At 33.3% G+C, this 21,151-nt stretch overlaps 1 protein-coding gene across 1 annotated transcript in view; it reads left to right on the top strand.

Annotated features, from left to right (window-relative positions):
- The window catches only part of LOC132750769 (beta-1,3-galactosyltransferase 1-like), a 32,593-nt gene extending 15,901 nt beyond the window's left edge, over window positions 1–16,692 (top strand). The window contains exons 2-4 of the mRNA XM_060740811.1: window positions 492–582; window positions 953–2,051; window positions 12,537–16,692. Coding sequence (XP_060596794.1) covers window positions 953–2,051; window positions 12,537–12,748 — 1,311 coding nt within the window. The 5' untranslated portion in view covers window positions 492–582 and the 3' untranslated portion in view covers window positions 12,749–16,692. The remainder of the gene's footprint in view (window positions 1–491; window positions 583–952; window positions 2,052–12,536) is intronic.
- The last annotated feature ends 4,459 nt before the right edge of the window (window positions 16,693–21,151 follow it).

Genomic DNA, 21,151 nt, shown 5'->3' with positions numbered 1-21,151 from the left:
ATATTAATTTTACCGAATACCTCAACTGTATTCTTTCTCTACTCCTGTATTACTATTCCCTTGTGATTCACTTAGAATGCAATCATATAAAATCAAAATCAATACAAATTAATGATGACATGGAATCAGAATACATTTATCAGATAATAATAACTTGCTGCAATTCATCGTTAAATTAGAATCTATTATCTCGAATAAACATTTCCGTTTGAGTTAACAAATACCTGTACATCTTCATTTACTGTCCATATCGATTTAAAACTTTCCGTATTCAATCATCAATTTAAGGTAGCTGGAGGCTTGAATAGTTGCTATGTGAATATGTAACGTTATCTCTATTTTCATATAAAGAAATTTCACGAATGGAAGAAGTATAAACACTTGCTTAATGGTCGAGTTATATCAATGTATAATTGTAAGCATATCCATAGATTTCACATAGTGTTCCTTTTTGATTTTTGTAAACTGATATGACCTCCCTTCATTTGTAGTTTAGCTAAATGGTCGGTGGTGTGGTGAAGAGAGAAATGAGTATTTCCTGAAACTAGACAAAGATTCTTCATTATCTGGATGCTTTAAACTGCAAGTTACCTTTTTATTTTCCTTTAAGTAGAAAAGATGTATGTTTTTAAAGTCACGTGGACAATTTAAATGGCATTGTTTCCGACTTGTAGTATGTGTGACAGATTTCTTGTCTTAACCTCAGAACGTCTGCAAGTACCATGCACACTTTTCTTACATGTAAGAATAACGATGTCTTGATAAGAATTCGATTATTTACAAGAAAATAAATAAATATACAAATAGAATGTAAAATTGAAAACACAGTCAGGTCAGATTCATTTGGAGGATTAGGTTGATTACTGTTAATCTTTATATTCACTACAAATAATTTTTATACGAACTTAGGAAAAGTTACATTTTTTAGTGTTGTTTTTTTATTAATTTTCAGATGTCGCGAAAACTGGTTTGTTTCATGTGGACAATCGTTGTAATAACTGCATTTTACATTTTGTTGACTGTGATGACTGGTTTTAGTGGACGGAAAGGAAAGGTGGTATATATGCACGGTATTGATGCGTTTTATAGAGACATAGGAATGAGAGGGTTCGATCGAAATTTACTGTTCCGAGAAGGTATTGGTGCTCAGGGCGCAATTGATGAAATGATATTTGACCAGTCTTTAGATAAAGACTTACAATATATACCGGGTGTTGACGACAGTGTTATAGATCAGGAAGTGAAAAAGATTTCGTTTAAAAGAGACGATGCCTCCTTGATTAACCAAAGCGTTAATGTTTCCGAAAAGCAGCAAGCTATGTTGGAAAAAATAGCCGCGGAGAAAAAGCTTGCTAAACAGTATTACCAGCTAAGAAATATTAGAATAAATCCATATGATTTTAAGTTTGTTGAAACAGGTGAAAATATTTGTGATACTAGCGAAATTCCTTTTTTAGTCATACTGTGCCTAACAAAATATTACGACATTGAAACAAGGGAGGCAATCCGGGAATCTTGGGGCAGTGTAGCGAAAACAAGACAATGGCCATTGGTTCGATTTTCAATTCCTTCTGTGAAACTTGTGTTTTTATTAGGTGACCCCGGTGACTCACTTGTTAAAAATACCATAATAAGAGATGAGAAAAATAGATTCGGTGACATTGTTGTTGGTGGATTTAAAGATACTTATTCTAATTTGACCCTTAAAGTAATGATGGGTTTAAAATGGGTGACAAAATATTGCCCTAAAGCAAAATATGTTGTAAAAATAGATCAGGATACATTTTTACATGTTGTAAATCTAATACACTATCTTAGCTCAACTTTCATGCAAATTCCAAAACAAGGAGTTGTTATTGGTTACCAGAATAGAGCTCCAAAAGTTCTAAGAACTGGAAGATGGGGCGTTGAGCGCTCAAGGTTTCCGATGACTAATTATCCGAATTATACAAATGGAAATTGTTACGTCATTTCCGGAAATGCTGTTAGCAATATATTTGAAGCAGCCGAACGAATGCCATATATAACCGTCGAGGATGCCTTTATTACAGGTAAACAGCTTTGAAATAATATGTTTCCTAAAAACATTATAGTTTGTGTAAAATCGTGTATACTTTGTGTTGTTGTTGGGTTTTTTACTTTGTGTAAAATTGTGATTGTTTTGTTTAAAAAATTTTTTACTTTGTGTAACATTGTTCGTACTTTGACCATATCCTAGTATCAGATATAGACACAGTCACGCCCGGCAAACTGTCGCTCCACTTCAAAATTGTGGTGTACGGTAAAACGAGCGAACGGCATTTCCGAGATAGAGCGGAAGGCCGATTTAAACGGATAAGTGTAAGTGTTGTTTATGTTTTTGCCTCGTAATTCATTTAAGTTGTATTTTTCCGAAAAACGGAAAATGTAGTTCCGTGTAAGATTGATTTTGGCGTCCAATGATCTAAGTTGTTACAAAAAGAAAATTATATCAAGCCTGGGAGAACTTTTCCCCCTGACGAAGTGAACGACGATTCGTTAAATATCAAACTTCAAACCATGAAAACGCTCTACACTTAGAATTTTTTAAAAAGTGTTTTACAAAAATATTAACCCGTACCAAGAGCTATCCTTTCGTGCAAAATAAACTACTCTTGGTGGATTTCTTAAATTTGTATATCGATTTTTTTCGAAAGTAGTGGAGCCAAAGGGCAAGAGATGGAGCGAAAGGTCAGTTGTTGGGCGCAAGGCGACATTAAGTTGGTGTAAATAGCATAGTCTACGAATCTATAAAAAAAATCTTTCAAAGTTAAAATAGACGTACTTAAAGACATTTTCTACAGTTTTATGAAAAAATAATCCTTTCATAGAATTTTCTAAATTTTTTGTATGATGAGTAAAATTTAATGACAAATTTGAATATAAAAAGAAAAATATATGTTGACGTGCTGGATTTCTTGTAAAATGGCAGTTTCCATGGTAACCGTATATCTAAAAACTGTCAAAATAGCCTAACTGTGTTATAACGAATAGAAAATGTATAAGATAGCTTAAAACACACAACGAGCATTGTTTTATGCAAAGATAACCTTATCTAATGATTCTGTATGAAACAAATGATAATCTGAACATATTTCTTTAAAAAATGAGTTTTCCATGTTCCTCAACCGAACAAAAAAATGAGAAAAATGAACATGAATTCTCAGAATAATTAGAGATATACAGTTTTATGAAAAAATAATCCTTTCATAGAATTTTCTAATTTTTTTGTATATTGTGTAAAATTTAATGACAAATTCAAAAAGAAAAAGAAAAATATATGTTGGCGTGTTGGATTTTTTGAAAAATGGCAGTTTCCATGGTAACCGTATATCTCAAAATTGTCAAAACAGCCAAACTGTATTATAATAATGTATAAAATAGCTTATTTCACTCACAATAAACATAATTTTATACAAAGCTTGCTTTATCTTAGGGTTCTGTATAAAAACAAACGATAACTTGGACATATTTCTTTAAAAAATGAGTTTTCATGCTTTTTAACTAAACAAAAAATGAGGAAAATAAACATGAAAATTTTCTGTAAAAAAATAAAGCTATCAAGAAATTTCTTTTACAGAATTTTCTACATTATTGATATATCAAGTAACATTTGTGGATTCAAAAATAGAAATAAAATATATATGTTGAAGTGTTACTTTTTTGTAAACGGGCAGTTTCCATGGTTACCGCATATGCCAACTGTCAAAATTACCACGCTTTCTTATGAAATATCATTTATACTAAATGTATTGTCAAATATAAAACATGTTGTAATAAGAATTTCTTTTTCTTTTGATGTTATATTAAGTAAATGATACTGAATATTTTTTTAAAACATATCTAGGGCCATATTATTTTTTTCACTCGACTAACATACCCGAACAGTAAGCAAGTATTCAGAAATTTACAAAGAAAATAATGAAATTCTGAACATTTCTTGGATATTAATTTTGTTTTTTTATTCATTTTGTTTTTTTATTCAACACTTTTAAAATATATCATTTTAAACTTCTTTGCCCAGTTGTCTGCCAGTAATCAAGTCGCGACGCACTTTTGTCACTATACCACAAGTGGGTGGGGTAACGCGCGCAGAATTATCATCAATGCTGTCGTACTAATGCTTGGAGAAATCCTTTATGTGATGTTGTCTAAACGACATTCTTATTCTTTTGAACCAATCTCCTTTTGAACATTTAGAAATATCTATTCTGTATTATTTACTCATTATTTGCTTATAGCCGAAATTTAAACACTTATCCGAATACTATTCAACTTTACCTTTATTTGAAGAGTAATTATCCGTGATTATCTTGCTTGGATGCGCATAACGATACGCACAGAAAACTACCGAAAACGTCTTTAAATGTGAAGCCGGAGAAATATGAAAATGTATTAATTTATTTTTACTATAACTAGGTATTTCAATTATTAATAATTTTAGTCCGTACACCGACTGAGAACTGCCTTTCTTATTATGTTCCTTTTGTTCATAGATACTCTGAATAAAGGAACAAAATTTTACGATATTTCTTTTAACTTATTTTTTTCTTTAATTAATCAAGATTTGTACTGACAATATGCAGTGTTTGATTATAAAAAGTATACATTTCCATTCATACTTTGAGAGGAAAATGGTAAACTAAACAACAATGTTAAATAAGAAAAAAGTATCTTGAAACATAACTGAAACACTAATATAACCCCCCTTCCCCGGGTCTCGTATCCTCTTCCCCTATGCTCCTTTATTTTGTGAGCTTGTTAAGCAGTCATTTATCTTTTTTCTTTGTTTTCCTTGTCAGCTTTTATGATTTCTTTTAATGCTTCATTTTATAATTAGTGATTGACCTGTCCGTGCTTCGCATTGCGCCCTGTCCTGTTTTTGTTTGAGGGCCTCCTGGGCTCCTTGCCACCGATTCCTTTTGTTGGGTCGCGTGGGGGTGGCGTTCATTGAACGCCGCCTTTCCTTGTTAATCTTGTTTATCATATTTCATATCCTTAGAACGACCGACACTTTGTCAACCATTTTCATAGAGATTCCCCACCTTACAAAAGTATTTCTATTTCATGAAAACGTGGCTTATTTGTGTTTGATCTGAACATGTACGTTAGAGCTATTAATTACAGAAAGTCATAGTAAAATGAACTCGGTAGTAGTGATCCATTTTACGTCCCCCGTGTATTGCATGATTTTGTCTCTGTTCTGCACTTTAAATATCAAACTTTTCGAAAAACATTTAACATTTGGCGGGAACAATCGTTTTACATGTACCTGCTCGGAAACATTTGTTCGCGGTAGAACTGAAAATATTCGATTTTGTCGAATTTGCACGGACACACGTTTAAAAATGTACATAACCGTGTCAAAAATCATGACTGACCTCCAATAAGTGGCACCCTGTTTTACGCCATGTGATTCAATGATCGGGCCTCATCCAAATTTGGAACATAAATAATGGAATCTATACGGCAGCTATAGGTGACACCTTCGCGATTACATTCATTACGCTAGAGTCGTTGAAAGGATATCACGCTTTATTAGTTGTCTTTAAAAGGCATATATATCTTGATCATGTCTATTTTTTTTATGCGTTTATTTAAGGTCGCCGCCGGAAAGCCCATATGGGCGACCGTACACTCAAGTCGGGTCATCCTAGAGCGTCCCGCCGAGATTTTTCGTCGATTTTTTTCCAGCTTTATTGGTGATGACCCCAGGTGCCCCTCCGGGCATTATTTCAGGCACGAGCAGGCACCTGGGTAGAACCACCGACCTTCCGTAAGCCAGCTGGATGGCTTCCTCACATGAAAGATTTCGACCCGAGTGAGGATCGAACCCACAGTGGTGAGGGACCTGTGATCTCAAGTCAGCGACTTTAACCACTCGGCCACGGAGGCCCCATATCATGTCTATTTCAACTTCTAAAGCTTTTATATATAAAATTCATAGACCACGCTCCTCCCACTCCTTGCGCTCAACATCGAACATTTCGCTCCATATCTTGCCCTTTGGCTCCACTACTTTCGAAAAATATCGATTTACAAATTTAAGAAATCCTTCAGAAGTTATTTATGTTGCACGAAGAACAAGTTCTTATTACGGGTTGATATTTTCCAAATACACTTTTTAAAGAAATCCGAAGGGTATGGGCTTTTAATGGTTGGGAAGTTTAATACTCTACAAATCGTCGTTCGCTTCGTCAAGGAGAAAAGTTCTCCCGGGCTAAATATAATTTTGTTTTTGTAACAGCTTAGATCATTGAAAGACTAAAACAATCCTACACGGAACTACATTTTCCGTTTTTCGGAAAAATACAATTTGGATGAATTACAAGACAAAAACATAAACAACACTTACAATTATGCGTTTAAATCGGACTTCCGCTCTATCTCGGAAATGCCGTTCGCTCGTTTTACCGTAAACGACAATTTTGAAGTGGAGCGACAGTTTGCCGGGCGTGACAGTATGAACCTATAATGTGTTGTAAGCTTCTTTATAGACAAATTAAGCAGTGTACTGCAGTAAAGGTGAAAAGGTAGTACATATTTGAGCCGTGTCATAATAAAACGAGCATAATGGGTTTGCGACCAGCATGGATCCAGACCAGCCTGCGCATCCGAGCAGTCTGATCAGGATCCATCCTGTTCGCTTACAAACTCTATTACAAGTAGAGAAACTGATAGCGAACAGCATGGATCCTGATCAGACTGCGCGGATGCTGGTCGCAAACCCATTATGCTCGTTTTGTTATGACACGGCTCAAATATTTACTATTATGTTGATTTTGTCATGACGCGGCTCATTTTTGTTTCAGACATCCCGTTCTGTATCTCCATCTGTCTATATGATTGTCTTTCTGACAAAGTTATATAGATGTTAGGAAAGTCGAGCACTGCTATATTTTCGTATAATGGCCACTTTAAACGTTCACAGATTTTTCCAAAATTAAAAGAAAAGATAAACAGTGTATTTGTTGTTGATGATGTTTTGTTGTTGTTGTGACTACTTCTGTGTTGTTGTTGTTGTTGTTGTTGTTGTTTGTTCTTCTTTTTCTTCTTCTTCTTCTTCTTCTTCTTAGTGTTTTAAAGATCCGTGTCTATCAAAACAGTTTTTGGCACTGCATTACCTTTAACAAAAGCGCAACTATCAAACTTTTAAATGGTAAGATATGTCTTTAAAAATTAATCAAGAGTCGCTTTAATTTCTTTGCCAAACTTGTATTCTTTTTTTAGTTCAGGCCGCTGGGCCGCCAACTTCACACCGCTAGGCCACCGCCAACTTCACGCCGCAAGGCCGCTGGGCCGCCAGGCCGCCAACTTCACACATCTATATAAAACTGTCAAATACAGGGCACTAATGTGTTGTATGTAACTATTGTGAACTTCAGATCATAGGTCTTTCCGGCGAAATGTTGTCATAAAATTAAACCTTCGTAAAATAAAAGAAATCTCGTGTGTTCACTTATATGTTCCATTTTCTCTACATGCATAAATTATAATTATGTAACAACAATAACCGACAAACGACAATTTCATAATTGCACATATGTTTTTTATTGTTGTTGTTGTTTTTCTTATTTTGTAACATGCATGGATTAAAGAATTTGTTTTTGTTTTTTCAGAAAAGCAAATTTAAGAAAAGTGTACTATTCTTTTTTTAAAAAGTTTTTAAAATCCATAGCTTTGTGCTATTAATAACTGAATTTTGCAGTTTTTATCACCATATTTCTATTGCCCGACCAACGCAGTAAGGACTGCGTGTGTTTGAATAAAGTTCACTTTACAAAATTTTACTTTCAAATATATTTTTAAACTGTTCATGAAAATAAGCATGAATCTTGAGGCATGCTGTGTTTAGTTATTTGATCAATTTTCTCTTTTAAAATTAATATGGGCAAGTCAAAGGTTTCGCGGTCCTGGGCTTTGGCTTGCCCGCTTATAGACTATTCGTGCATATCTAAAAGAAATTCAAATTGAAAAAAAAGAAATATTTATCAGTCACATTTTCGGTGTCATTTCTGGTCAGCTGCCGCCATTTTTAACGTAACGCATGATAACATAACAATCGCAACTTTTCGGCTTTAGAGTAATCGTCGAAATATTCCGATTAAAAACGGAAGAGGCGCGTGAAATACCGAATGACACCGTGTAAAATAAAAAATGGACGATTATATATATACTTCCCCGTCCATAGGCTTTGTCTACTTTTATATTATTTTTTAACATTGATAAAAAGAAAAGAATTTTTCTTATTATTTAAATATGAAAAAGGCAAAGCCTCAAAGCGAGCTCGATTTTCTTTTACCGTAAGATAGTTTAAAAGACTCGTTCATTTTTATTTTACATTTTCCGTTTTAAAATTGTCATTCGGTATTTTATACACTGCTTCCGTTTATTCTGGTTCCTCCTTTCTATTATGGTTCCTATATAAGTGCGCTGAACACCAGTCTACGCTTCCGTTTTCAGTCAGAGTACATCGGCTTTTATAGTTATCTTGTAATTCAAAAAGTTGCGATGTGTCCAATTCGGTACTTCGGACGAAAGTTTTCAAAACCATCACTTAGCAGGTACTCGCGTTACCGTAAAGCTCGCTTTGCGAGCAGGACCTTCGGGCCAGCTCGTCGAGCTCGCTATAACAGAGAGTAATTTACAAGTAAATCATTATTGCCTTTCTTTATAGAAGCACAAAATATTATTCGATATGATTCGATTAAGAATAACATGTCATAAAAACAGGGTACACATTGAACTTCTTACTAATGAAACACGAGAACATTACGTGATTAGACAGGCTCACATTACTAGTGCTTTAGAAAATGAGAATTCATTGATTAAACTGTTGCTGTCATAAAGCTAATCTTATCTTGGTATAAAAAATGTAATAATGTAAACAACCTATCAAGTGTCATAGTTAATAAAACGAGATACGCAAATTGGTTGAGCTTAAATTTTTTTTTTTTCATTTAAATTTATATTTGTAGCTTAGTAAAATAATTATCTATGAAATTTTTAAGCGAATCGTGGCTTTCAATTTTTTATTTAGAATATTGAAATAAAAATGATGTAATTAAAAATTTACGAACAAATCAGACGAATGATTGCATCACAACCTATGTAGTACAGAACAGTTCATTACTTGTATACTGCATCCTTAATTTGGAGTACAACTGTTTTCGATTTCGTCTTGACGTATGAAATATACGGTTCTTAATTATGTAAAGCAAACACAGCCAAAGTTTCTATTAGTAGAAAACCTGTAAAACATATACAGAAATAATAAGTTTTCGAAATAAGAAATAGCAAAAGGATTTGGCCCAAGTTCATTAAACAATAGTGATCGGCCCTTCTCTTTAAAGAAACAATCAGATGTGCATTTTATTAATCAGAAGTGATGGCACTCATAAGAGATATTGTAGCATTTATATTGATGATACTGTTGATGCTTTTAATAATGGTCTTCGTAAAACAGATATTCAGTAAAGTAATGAAAATGTTGTATGCAATTGAGATAGTCAACTTCTTTGGAAATTTATTCTTATGAAGACGGTTTTTATATAGCTAATATACTAGTATAATATAGAAGGGAATTTCCTGAATTACCGAAACAGTCTAATGCCCCTCCTTTACACAAATCTCCAGATAGAGAAGATGCGAGTAACTATCACCCAATCTCCGTTTTACCAATGTTCGACCGACACTTGCCTGACCAGATAACAATATTCGTATAGGATATCGACCGAGCACGGTCATTCTGTTCCAGCTGTTTCATAAAATTCGTGACCAGGCCTCGAGGTTATACAACCTTTTTCTGAGCAAGTCTCAAATCTCAACATTTTATTGGCCAGTATGCATTCTGAGCTGGTTTCTGACAAATAATGGAGATCTGAGTTTGAGCTCAGAAAATTTCTTTATAACCTTGGACCTTTGTCTTTCTGAAACAGAAAGATCGATGTACGAGGCCGATATCCAAATTACACACCGTCAAACTATTGGCTAGAGCAATGGCTGATCCAAAGCATTTGATGTAATGCACAAAGATTATTTTTAACTCGGTGCATATACAGGTAAAAGCTTTGAGCAACATTCTGCCTAAGAATAACAAATATTTGCATTTAACTCTGCTTTTCCTTTTAAAAATGCTAAATGTGCAGTTTGTCAATATTAAAGTGACTTGGTCTGTAATGGCAGGTATGTAAAACAATGAATAATTATGTTGATAATATGTTGTATTTCGCATTACACTAGACCATGGAAGACTTAAATATGTATGTCGATGGCAATTGTGAGATACATGATCCGATATTACATAGATATATAGCAGATAAGAAAAAAAATATTAATATTCACCATGCCTCAATTGTTACAAAACTTGGTCAAGATGTTTGTCCGAGTAATTGCTCGAACGACAAGTTCGAAAAAGGGTCATCTAAGAGCAATAGGGCACAGGAGCATAACATTAGAGAAGCCTTGTCAACACTCCAGTAGTTACTGTTTCGGTCCACACGTCCTGAAAATTTGTCAGAAAAGTAGTTTTGATAATTAAGCTTTAATATGGGTCATCTGGGGTAAAAAAATACAATGTATGTCACAAAGCCCAAATATGGAGGAGAAAACATTGTTAACAATCTAAAAGCTACTGTTTCGGTCCAAATATCCTGGAATTTGGTCAGAAAGTTTTTAAATGATTTCTAGGTCAAGTTCGAATATGGGTCACCTGAGGTCAAAAACTAGGTCAAATATAAAAAAAACCTTGATAACACTCTAGAGGCTACTGTTCCGTGCCAATTGTCCTGGAAATTGGTCAGAATGTTTGTTAAGATGGGTCATCTGTGGTTAAAAAAGGTCACTCAGCCATAATATGGAAAATCTTGTAAACACTCTAGAGGAAACATTTTCTGTCAAACTACTATGGAAATTTGTCAGAAAGTTTGTTTAGATGATTTCTTGGTCAAATGCGAACATGGGTTATCTTGGATGAAAAACTAGGTCACACAGCCCAAATTATGGAGAGAAAGAACTTGATAACACCGCGGAGGCAATATTTCCAAATATCCTGGTAAATTGGTCAAAAAGGTTGTTTCGTTGAATTCTAGATTTACTTCGAATATGGATCATTTGGGGTCAAAAACTAGCCCACTGAGCCCAATATGCTAAACTTTTTACATAATACATGTTAACACCAAAAATGTACTATTTTTTTAGCCCAAATATTTTGGAAATTTGTCAGCAAAGTTGTTTAAATATTATCTAGTCAAGTTCGAATATGGGTTATCTTGAGTCAAAAACTAGGTTAAACAGTCCAAATATGGTGAAAAAAACTTTGTTTACAATTGCACTAGTTCAGATGCAGATATTATTAGTTCACTAGTTCAGTTATGATATTAGTTTAAGATAAAGACATTATGTCCACTTTTTATTTATATAACAATATTAATTGGGTTTTTTTTGTCATTTCATTAAGAGTCTTAATAATCAGGTGAGTGATAAAAGACCATCGTGACCTTCTTGTTTAGATTGCTTCACGCCAAAGCAACAAACGATGTTGATGCAGATGATGGCATAGTTCAACACGTTAATAATACTTAAAAATGATAGGTTGTTTATGTCGATAATCATCATGAAAGGAATATTCATGTTATGTGCAAAAATAACATAAATATTGCATTTCTTAAAAAAAAACTTCACATCGTTTCACTTCTGAAATGAAACACATTTTTATAAATGTAATTTTTACAAATTGACATTAAGCCGGTGTTATGGAGCGTGAGGGATGTTGTACTTTTTCATTATCCATCATGTGCAGATTCAATCAAACCAAGTCTGCAACTTTCATGTAATTTTGTTACTGTAATTTATGCTTCTAATGAAGTTCTTTTTTCCAGGTTTTTAGTTTTAGATTATTATTACTCTGTTTTGGGGAAAAGTACTAAATCTGACCTTGCCACAAAAAGGAGCAGCAAAAATAAATAGTACAAAGGTTCGTACGAACACCACATGAATTTCAACAGAAATGTCTAAGTTTAATGATAAGTAATCATAATCATCATCATCATCATCATCTTTATTATTATTATCATTATTATTCTCATCGTCATCGTAATCATCATCATCATCAACAACAACAACATCATCGTCATTATCATCATCATAATCATCATCACCACCATCACCACCACCACCATCATCATTATTATTATAGTTTCTATATGATCACAGACTGACTTTTGAGTCTATTTTAAGTTATAGGAATGATTTATGAAACATTGAACTGGCCTAAAAGCTTTCATGTAATGTATAACTGAGATTTATAGCGTCGACTGCCAACCTGGAAATATTTATGGGTTTTTATTTTCAGATCTTTTAATATACTAGAGATAATAAACAATGTGTGCTGCGTGACATCCTTGCGCAATGACTTTGAAATATTTAAGCTATGTTTATATACGAGTATGTTTGTAATCAAGGGAATATTAAGGTTACCAATATATGTATTTTATGATATTTTTGTTGTTTATTTACAGGTATTGTCCGAACCACTCTTGGATTAGGAATAATTCATCATAAAGGGTTTACACAATGGAATGACAAACCGCCGAGACTTTGTGGATTTCACAATACTGCACGTATAGCTGCCACAAATGCTGATGACGACAAGAAACGTAAACTATGGAAGGCACTAGGATACAGAAATCTAAAAAACTGTTATAATGTGGATACTAATAACGCGAGATGATAGCTTTACATGTAGTATCTAAACAACTTTATACATTGTTCTCCATACAAAGCTAGGTTTCGACTTTAGTTGCGTATTGTTCTTGTCTCTACTTTCATCTCATGTCACTGTTAAACGGAATCTTCATTTCATTGTTACATCATGACTTGATAATTTTTCAGAGTCTTATAATTGTGTTTTATAAACATTTATCATAATATCTTGCCACAAAGGGACAAGTTTAATACATGGAATTTACTTATAAAGATGTTTCGTTTGCCTTTTCTCCGATGAAATCCAAGACTAAAATATAAATCTGATCTCAAAACTGTACGTTTTCCAAATCTTTTGAACAAAATTTTAGCATCAGTCCAGCATGTTGTTACTATAGCACAAGTTCAATATATGGAATTCACGTATAAGGATGTTTCGTTTTGCCTTTTCTACCGTGAATGAACTTGTGTCTGATTTCACAAAGACTGCATCTGATATAATTTGTAAACATGCTCCATTGAAAGAAAGATCAATTACTGTTAGACCCAAACTTCCATGGTACTCTGGATATCTTAAGCAATTAAAACAGTACAAAAGATCAATAGAGAAAATATACTTAAAGGACAGGTCAGATCTCACAAAAATAGTGTACAATAATGTAAGAAACTCCTATACTGCGACAATAGCATCAGCAAAGGATGGGTTCTATCATGGTAGAATTGGAGAGGCTGAAGGGAATGTGAAGAAGTTATATAGCGTGACTTCAGACTTGCTTGGGCGTTCGAAGGATAACCCACTTCCACCTCACACCAGTGAGACGGCACTTGCAAACGATTTCTTGCGTTACTTTAGTGACAAAATCCTTAAACTTCGTGAAGATCTGGATAACATAAACACAGAAACATCATCTTCAGTGATTGATAGTATTATGGCATCTGATGTACCATCAAGTGAAAATATCATGAACAAATTTAAACCACTAAATGAAAAAGACATAATCAAACTTGTGAGTGAATCAAAGTCAACAACATGTGAGTTGGACGTTATGCAAACACCAAAGCTGAAAGAAAATCTTCATTTGCTTGCACCTGTTGTGACAGAAATCGTGAATCGGTCATTGTCTTCTGGTGTTTTTCCAGAGACGTGGAAGAGCGCTGTTATCAAGCCCCTTTTGAAAAAGAAAGGCCTTCCCTTAGAATTGAAACACTATCGGCCTGTATCAAACCTGTCATTCTTGTCGAAAATTCTTGAAAAAGCTGCAATGAACCAAATTTCAAGCCACATTGAGTTCAACAATTTGTTACCATCTTACCAAAGTGCATACAGTAAATTTCACAGTGTTGAGTCTGCTATGATGAAAATGTACAGTGATCTGCTAGAAACAGCTGATAGCCGCCATGTGACAATAGTTGTAATGATTGATTTAAGCGCCGCCTTCGATACTATCGATATACCAATAATACTTGAAATCCTACAGAAAGACTTTGCCATACAGGGTATTCCATTAAAGTGGATCGAATCTTATTTAACCAACAGAGATATGAAAGTTGTCATTGAACAGTCCTCATCGGATACTGAACCACTGAGGTTCCCCAGGGTTCTTGTGCTGGAGCGGTGATATTTACTCTCTATATAGCTGCCCTTAACAAAATAGTCCAGAAATATCCGGCGGAATTGTATGGATATGCAGACGATCATAAAGTGGCATTTAAAATTAGAGCTGGTGACCATCACATCGAAGAAATCGTTCGCCAAAAACTCACTGACTGTCTTAATGATATTGTGTCATGGATGACTAGATTTAAGTTAAAATGAACAATAGCAAAACAGAAATCATCATTTATGGTACAAGACATCAGCTGAAGAAATTGAACATTTCCAGTGTCAATGTTGGTGGGGTCGAAGTCAACTGTGTTGACAATGTGAGAGACCTTGGAGTACAGATGACCAGCACTTTAAGTTTTGACATCCATATTCAAAAGAAGTGTCAGATTGCACACATGCAGTTAAGAAATTTAAAAGCAATCAGAAAACATCTCTCTCAGAAATCTGCAGAAATCCGTGTTCACGGTTTGATTCATTCACATTTAGACTTTTGCAATGGATTATTCGCTGATATTCCAGCCTATCAACTTGATAAATTACAACGTGTGCAGAATTATGCTGCTAGAATTGTCACTGGAGCTGCTTACTATCAATCCAGTGCTGAAATTCTTAAATCACTCCACTGGCTTCCAATTCGAGCAAGAACCATGTACAAAGTTATTGTGACTGTGTTTCGTGTTGCAAATGGCACCACTCCATTGTATCTTCGTAAATTGTTCACTAAATGCCAGAGTCATTACAGGAAAAGACTGAGATCCTCATCATCTAGCCACATTCGGTTTGATATACCATCAACAAATTCAAAACTTGCTGATAGATCCTTGGCTATTGTGGGAACTAAATGGTGGAATTCATTGCCAGACTATCTGAAGGACATTACCAATGAAAATCAGTTTAAGGCCAAACTTAAAACATACTTGTTTGGACTGTTTTTCAACTAGAGTTGTAGATTGGCTGTGCCATCGAGACTGGGTTTGGGAGTGTCTTGATCAAGCATATGTGTATATAGCCTTAAAAATGTACAGCGCAATCGAATATTTAATAAATTTTTGCGCTATATAAATGTCTTGTATTTGTATTTGTATTTGAAATCCAAGACTAAAATATAAATCTAGTTGATCTCAAAAATGTACGTTTTTCAAATCTTTTGAAAAAAATTTTAGCATCAGTCCAGCATGTTGCTACTATAGCACATTTGTAATAAATATATCTTTTGCATGTTCAAAAGACTTGAAAAATAACGTTTTTATTTGAAAGTTATTATTTATTTGAAGTTCTAATGGATTTTCTGAAATTTCCCAATTGAAACATAAAACACTCTTAAAGTTAAAACGGTCGTATAATTTACTATGACAAACAAATTTATATTTGTAATAAATAATGCGTTGTTCTGTTTATCTGAAGTCAACTTGTAAAGTTATCATATAAAGTTCAAAGAAAATCGTCAAATAATATTCACGGAAAATCGTCGAAAAGTCGTCATATTACTTACGTTTATTATTTCAAAAAGAATTATGAAACCCGACATCTTACAATAAACAGAATTCTTGTGCATGTAATATTGTCATATATTCTTTCCTTTTTCAATGAATTTCAACCATATGATCTTTGCAATATATTTTTATGGAAAAGCATACTGTCATGTTCCTTTCATAAAGGTTTTTAATTGCCATTAGCTAATAAAAAAACAATATTTGATATCAAATTTCTTGTATATATATTTTCGATTGTTTCTCTCTGTCATCGCAAAAAGATAGAGAATAATTGTTTGTTTTGCCTGTAAGATTGAATAATATTTCACTGAGTGAACACCAGATGCAATATTTTCACGAGTGACGTAGCCACGGGTGAAAATAGAATAGCTGGTGTTCACGAATGAAATATATATTTTAATCTTATATGTAAAACAAATACATTTTCTTTATATTTCATGCCTTTTAACTGATTTTAAGTACGTTTTTTACTGATATATAACTGTCTAATGCAATATGAAAACTCGAAAAGCAATGACTGCTACCAGCCCGAAGAATAAGTAAACAAGCCAGCGTTCATAAGGCAGTCTTTCAACAATTCCATGTTTTCCAATTTCCTAGCAGCTTTTTGAATGTTTACACATCTGTCAACACTTATTTATTGTCTGTAACAATCCTCAAATAAGTTTTGTTTCTTCTAAAAAGATGTATGACTAACAAATCCAGAATCGAACGCAATTAATTTCATTCCGGGAAATACACAATTTTTAAAAATGACGGCCGATTACCTTTCACAAAGCCAGGTCTAATAAAAATTCGCCGTGAGTAACGGAAATAAGGTCGGATGGTGTGACTTTTCTTCTACTAGAATTGTTTGTTTTTATTATTAAACATGCCAGGCCCCAAAAAAATATATGTTTGTTTCCCCTTCCCGACCCATTATATTAAGAGTAGGTCAGTGGGATTTTTTATATGTGCATAATAATAGATAATATGCATATAATGAACTATTTAAATTAATTTATTAAGTGCAATAGTATATGAACATGCATTACCATATTCACAACTGACATTGCAACAATTTATTAACTATGCTAGCTGTCTTAAATATCAGATTAGATTGTACCTATTGTACTCTGAAAGAAGGAAAATACTTTCATCCCCTAAGATACTGAAAAAAAAATGGATAGGGGCAAATTTGTTGGATAGGTAGGGAAAGGGAAACAAATCAAATTTTATTTTAGGTCCAAGCATTCATATTTTTTAAATAAAATGAATAATACTGCCATTCAACGTTGATTGTCGAACTTATTTTTCAGCCCAAGACTTCTTGTATTTTATGAGAAATTCGACTAAAATGAGGCTACCAGAAGGGAAAACAGATTTTAATATTAAAGTTAATATTAAGGAAATTTCATTTTAATTTGTTTTTAAGCATACAATAAAAAGAAAATTTGTTTGGTTTTTCATTTTTTTAGTCAGATGTAATTTTATTTCATCTCGTGAACTTTAAAAACAGTATTCTCACCCGTGGCTACGCCACTCGAGAGAATATTGTTTTTAAAGCTCACTCGATGAAATAAAATTTCATCATACACACAAACAAACAAATAGCCTCTATAAAATCATCTGATATATTACAGTAAAATACTGGAAAGCATGAAATAATATTATATATTATTTATTGACATCGTTTATTGTTTCTCTCGTTGACGGTGATATTTTTAGTAAGTTTCAAATTGTTGTATACTTCACTTGTGATGATAGAATAAAAAGAAAATATAAACTCCATGCCATTTGTTTCTATATAACATTTATATAAGTGTTTATGTTGATAACGATATACATACTCTTTAGAATTATATGTCGACTTTGCAAACAGCTAGTTTTCGCCATAAGCCACAATAATTAAAGATACATTATGCGTCAGAAACGAATAAATTTTACTTCTTTCGATAGGGCAAACATAATTTCCTATCGTTAAAATAATGGTTTGTTAAGCATGTTGAATGATTGTTACCGGGAGAAAGTAGCACTCACTGTGAAATTATTTGTCATAAAAGTAGTAAATTGCAAGCATGTAGTATTTTGCCTTCCATTCAACTGTACTAATTGCCAAAAAAAAACAGCAGAAGAAAAAGAAGTTAGTTCAGGTAATTGGCCTAAGAGTAACTTTTTGGAAACTGTTAAAGTACACCAAAACTAAAAATCATTTCAGAAATAAAATAAAAAATCATTTCAGAAATAAAAAAAAATGGGGCATAGTGGAATACAGTGAAACATGTTATATGGATAGCTGGCAGTATGGAAATTATGCACATCATTTTAGGCTCGACTATAGGGATTATATTGAGAGCTGTCCTACTCACACATCGTCCAGATTTCTAATTAAAGTTTTTATACAGTAAATCTTTATCACTGTAACTTCTTTTTTCTTAAGGTGTTTACTTAAAAAACTTGCAATGTATGTTTCTGATCATCAACCACATGGTTCCTAACTCATGCAAGTACCAAAATTATCCGAATTATCCCACTTAAACTTGGAACTTTCATGAAGAAATGTAGGACTTTATATATACATATCACTTCTTTATTTCTTAATGTATCTACTTCAAACTTCAAATATATGTTTCTTATCATCAACCTACATTATATGTAGCAAGGTTCATAATTCCAGCACTTATATTATTAGAATTATCATCCTTGAACTTAGAATTTTCATTAAATAATGTTATTTGTTTTCTATAACTTAGACAATTAAGGTATCTACTTCAAACTTCTAGTGTATGTTTCTTAGTCAGTCAAATCATATGTAAGAAGATTCATCACTCAAGCTAGGCTATTTCCAGATTTATGTCCCCCTTATACTGAGTTTTTTTTTCTCTCTAGAAATTATTATTTTGCTAAAACTTCTTCATTTCTTAACGAATTTACTTCGATCTTCAAACTCCCACATCATAATATCATGACAAGGTTTATACATTTAGCGTCCATATTTTCTAGAATTATCTCCCCCTTAAAAATCAAAATTTCCTTATTAATTCTAGAATTTTCTTATCTCATCAAGGATTTACTTCAAATTTCAAATATATGTTCATTATCAACACCTCAATCATATGTGAATAGATTTAGTCTAGCGCCTGGGTTTCCATGATTATTTTCATTTTGAATTTAGAATACATTTGATTTTTTTCTTCTTTGTTACTATACAAGGTAAATGATATATATTTGAAAATTGTTATTTTTACACTTTATATTGTAACTATAAATGGTATCTACTTTTGACTTAAGATAATTGCTCTTTGCCATCACTCACATATAAATTCGTGATTGATTGATACGCTGCACTCGCTTACGTACTAGTAAGCACATACTTGTAAGGACATATACATGTATGATAATCTAGAACATGAACGGTTTAAAGATGGCATAACCAGTGTGTGCGCTATGCTCATTGTTATAGGGGTTATCTCCCATTTACCGACATTGCCATAATTACCATGCTGACTTGTCCCTCATTAAACAGCATTCATCATTTTAGGGAAAATTTCAAAAGGTAGACTGACGGAATAGCGAAAAGTGCGGACCATATCTAGACGACACTGTACACTTCTTAGTATAATGTAATCATGTAATCATTACTGTAAAGTAAAGGTGTAGCCGCCGATAGGTTTAATAAATATGGTTGAATAAAAGAACTATAATTTCTTAAAAGAACTCCGAAGTCATTTTTAATACAGTCCAACTTCACATGCCAAGTTATTAATTGTTTGACATACAATGTCAGTCAGAATTATGTCAAAGTTACCTTATGAATAATGTTATTTTTAATGTTTCAATATATTTTTTGTTACTCAAATTCGTCTTTAAAATGGTAACTTTCAGATGAAAGTCTACTTGAATTATTTATGTTTGAGTAATATAATTGAGTAAATTATACATTATGACTTACATGCTTCGATATTATTTATAAAAATTAAAAAAAATAGATGATAACGTACAAACAGGGAATGGTCACTCTAAACCTGACACTGTATGTTTGTGAAATATAGAGAACTAGAATTGCTAAAAACGTACGGCAATATTTATAATATTGCAGGCTCGGTTTGATTGGGCCTGTTCATGAACGTTACTGTATTTTGTCTAAGCTATCGTCCGCGCTCCCTAGCAGGCTAGCACCGGCTTAAAAATAATTCATCATTTAACATGAAATGGTACAATTTTGAATCACATTCATAGAAAGTTTATGTGAAATCGACAATTGTCGTCAATTTCCGTACTATCTATAACTCAGAGGACCGTTCTGAACTGGTTTTTATCACACACCCGTGCCGATTTTGCGACGGATTTAGCTCAATACAGGATTGGAGCAGTACCTCTAGACGCTTGCAGAAATCATGATCACAAAATAGACAAATATCGTTTTTTACGCCGATTTTTATATTTTTCATTCCTACCCGGTATATACCGGAATACGGTATTTAGTGTGGTGCTCCAATCCTTTTTTTAGTCTCACTCTTTTGCGACTCCGTAAATATGGTGTTGCACGGCTGTGCATATATTTTGACGTGACGACATTAGCGTTATAAAGACGCGCTAAATGTTAGATTTATACTATAGGCGCGTCAATGAAAAAAAGACTCTTATTTCAATTTAAACGGTCTTTATTTTGGGTATGTGATAAATAGAACATTAAATTCGTGTAAGTTCATTACTGAATTTATTGCACTCGATGGATAAAATAATATTATGCAGAGGCTCGCATAATATAATTTTATTCAACTCGTGCAATTAATTCAGTATTGAACTTACACTCATTCAATATCCTCTATCTCCGTGTATTAGAAAGTTTATAGATAGCTTACCCCAATAGTAGAATTATTGCAACTTTCAAGTCCTTTTTTTCTTGAACAAACCAGCACTTGTGCCATATAAGGAAACACGGCTGTGGACCGAGTAGGGCCCACGATTCCTTATTTAAAATTCAGGTACTTCAACCTCTGCAGCCGCCGCCCTCCCACTCCCCCTTCCACACCCCCCCCCCCCCCCCACACACACACACACACACACCTCATAGAAAATGGATTTATTATAATTGTATTAATGGTTATTTTCTTTTACTGATTAGTATTGTAAGTATTGTTAATGAGCTATATTCAGAAACGAAGAAATTCTTTCCTTCTTTGATAAGTTTAAACATGAGTTTTATAACCTTTAGATAACGGTTTTAGAGCATCATGGACGTTATTGGTCGAGAATTAATTTTTAAAAAAATAAAGCCATGTAAAATATTTATTGAGAGTAAATTCACATATCTCACCTATCCGACCGAGAAATTTAACTAGAATGTGTC

The sequence above is a fragment of the Ruditapes philippinarum genome, unplaced genomic scaffold (assembly GCF_026571515.1).
Source record: "Ruditapes philippinarum isolate M1 unplaced genomic scaffold, ASM2657151v2 ctg558_1_1_1_1, whole genome shotgun sequence".
In the NCBI taxonomy this organism is placed as follows: domain Eukaryota; kingdom Metazoa; phylum Mollusca; class Bivalvia; order Venerida; family Veneridae; genus Ruditapes; species Ruditapes philippinarum.
The sequence above is the reverse complement of the archived record's forward strand: the minus strand, read 5'-3'. Positions and strand labels throughout refer to the sequence as shown.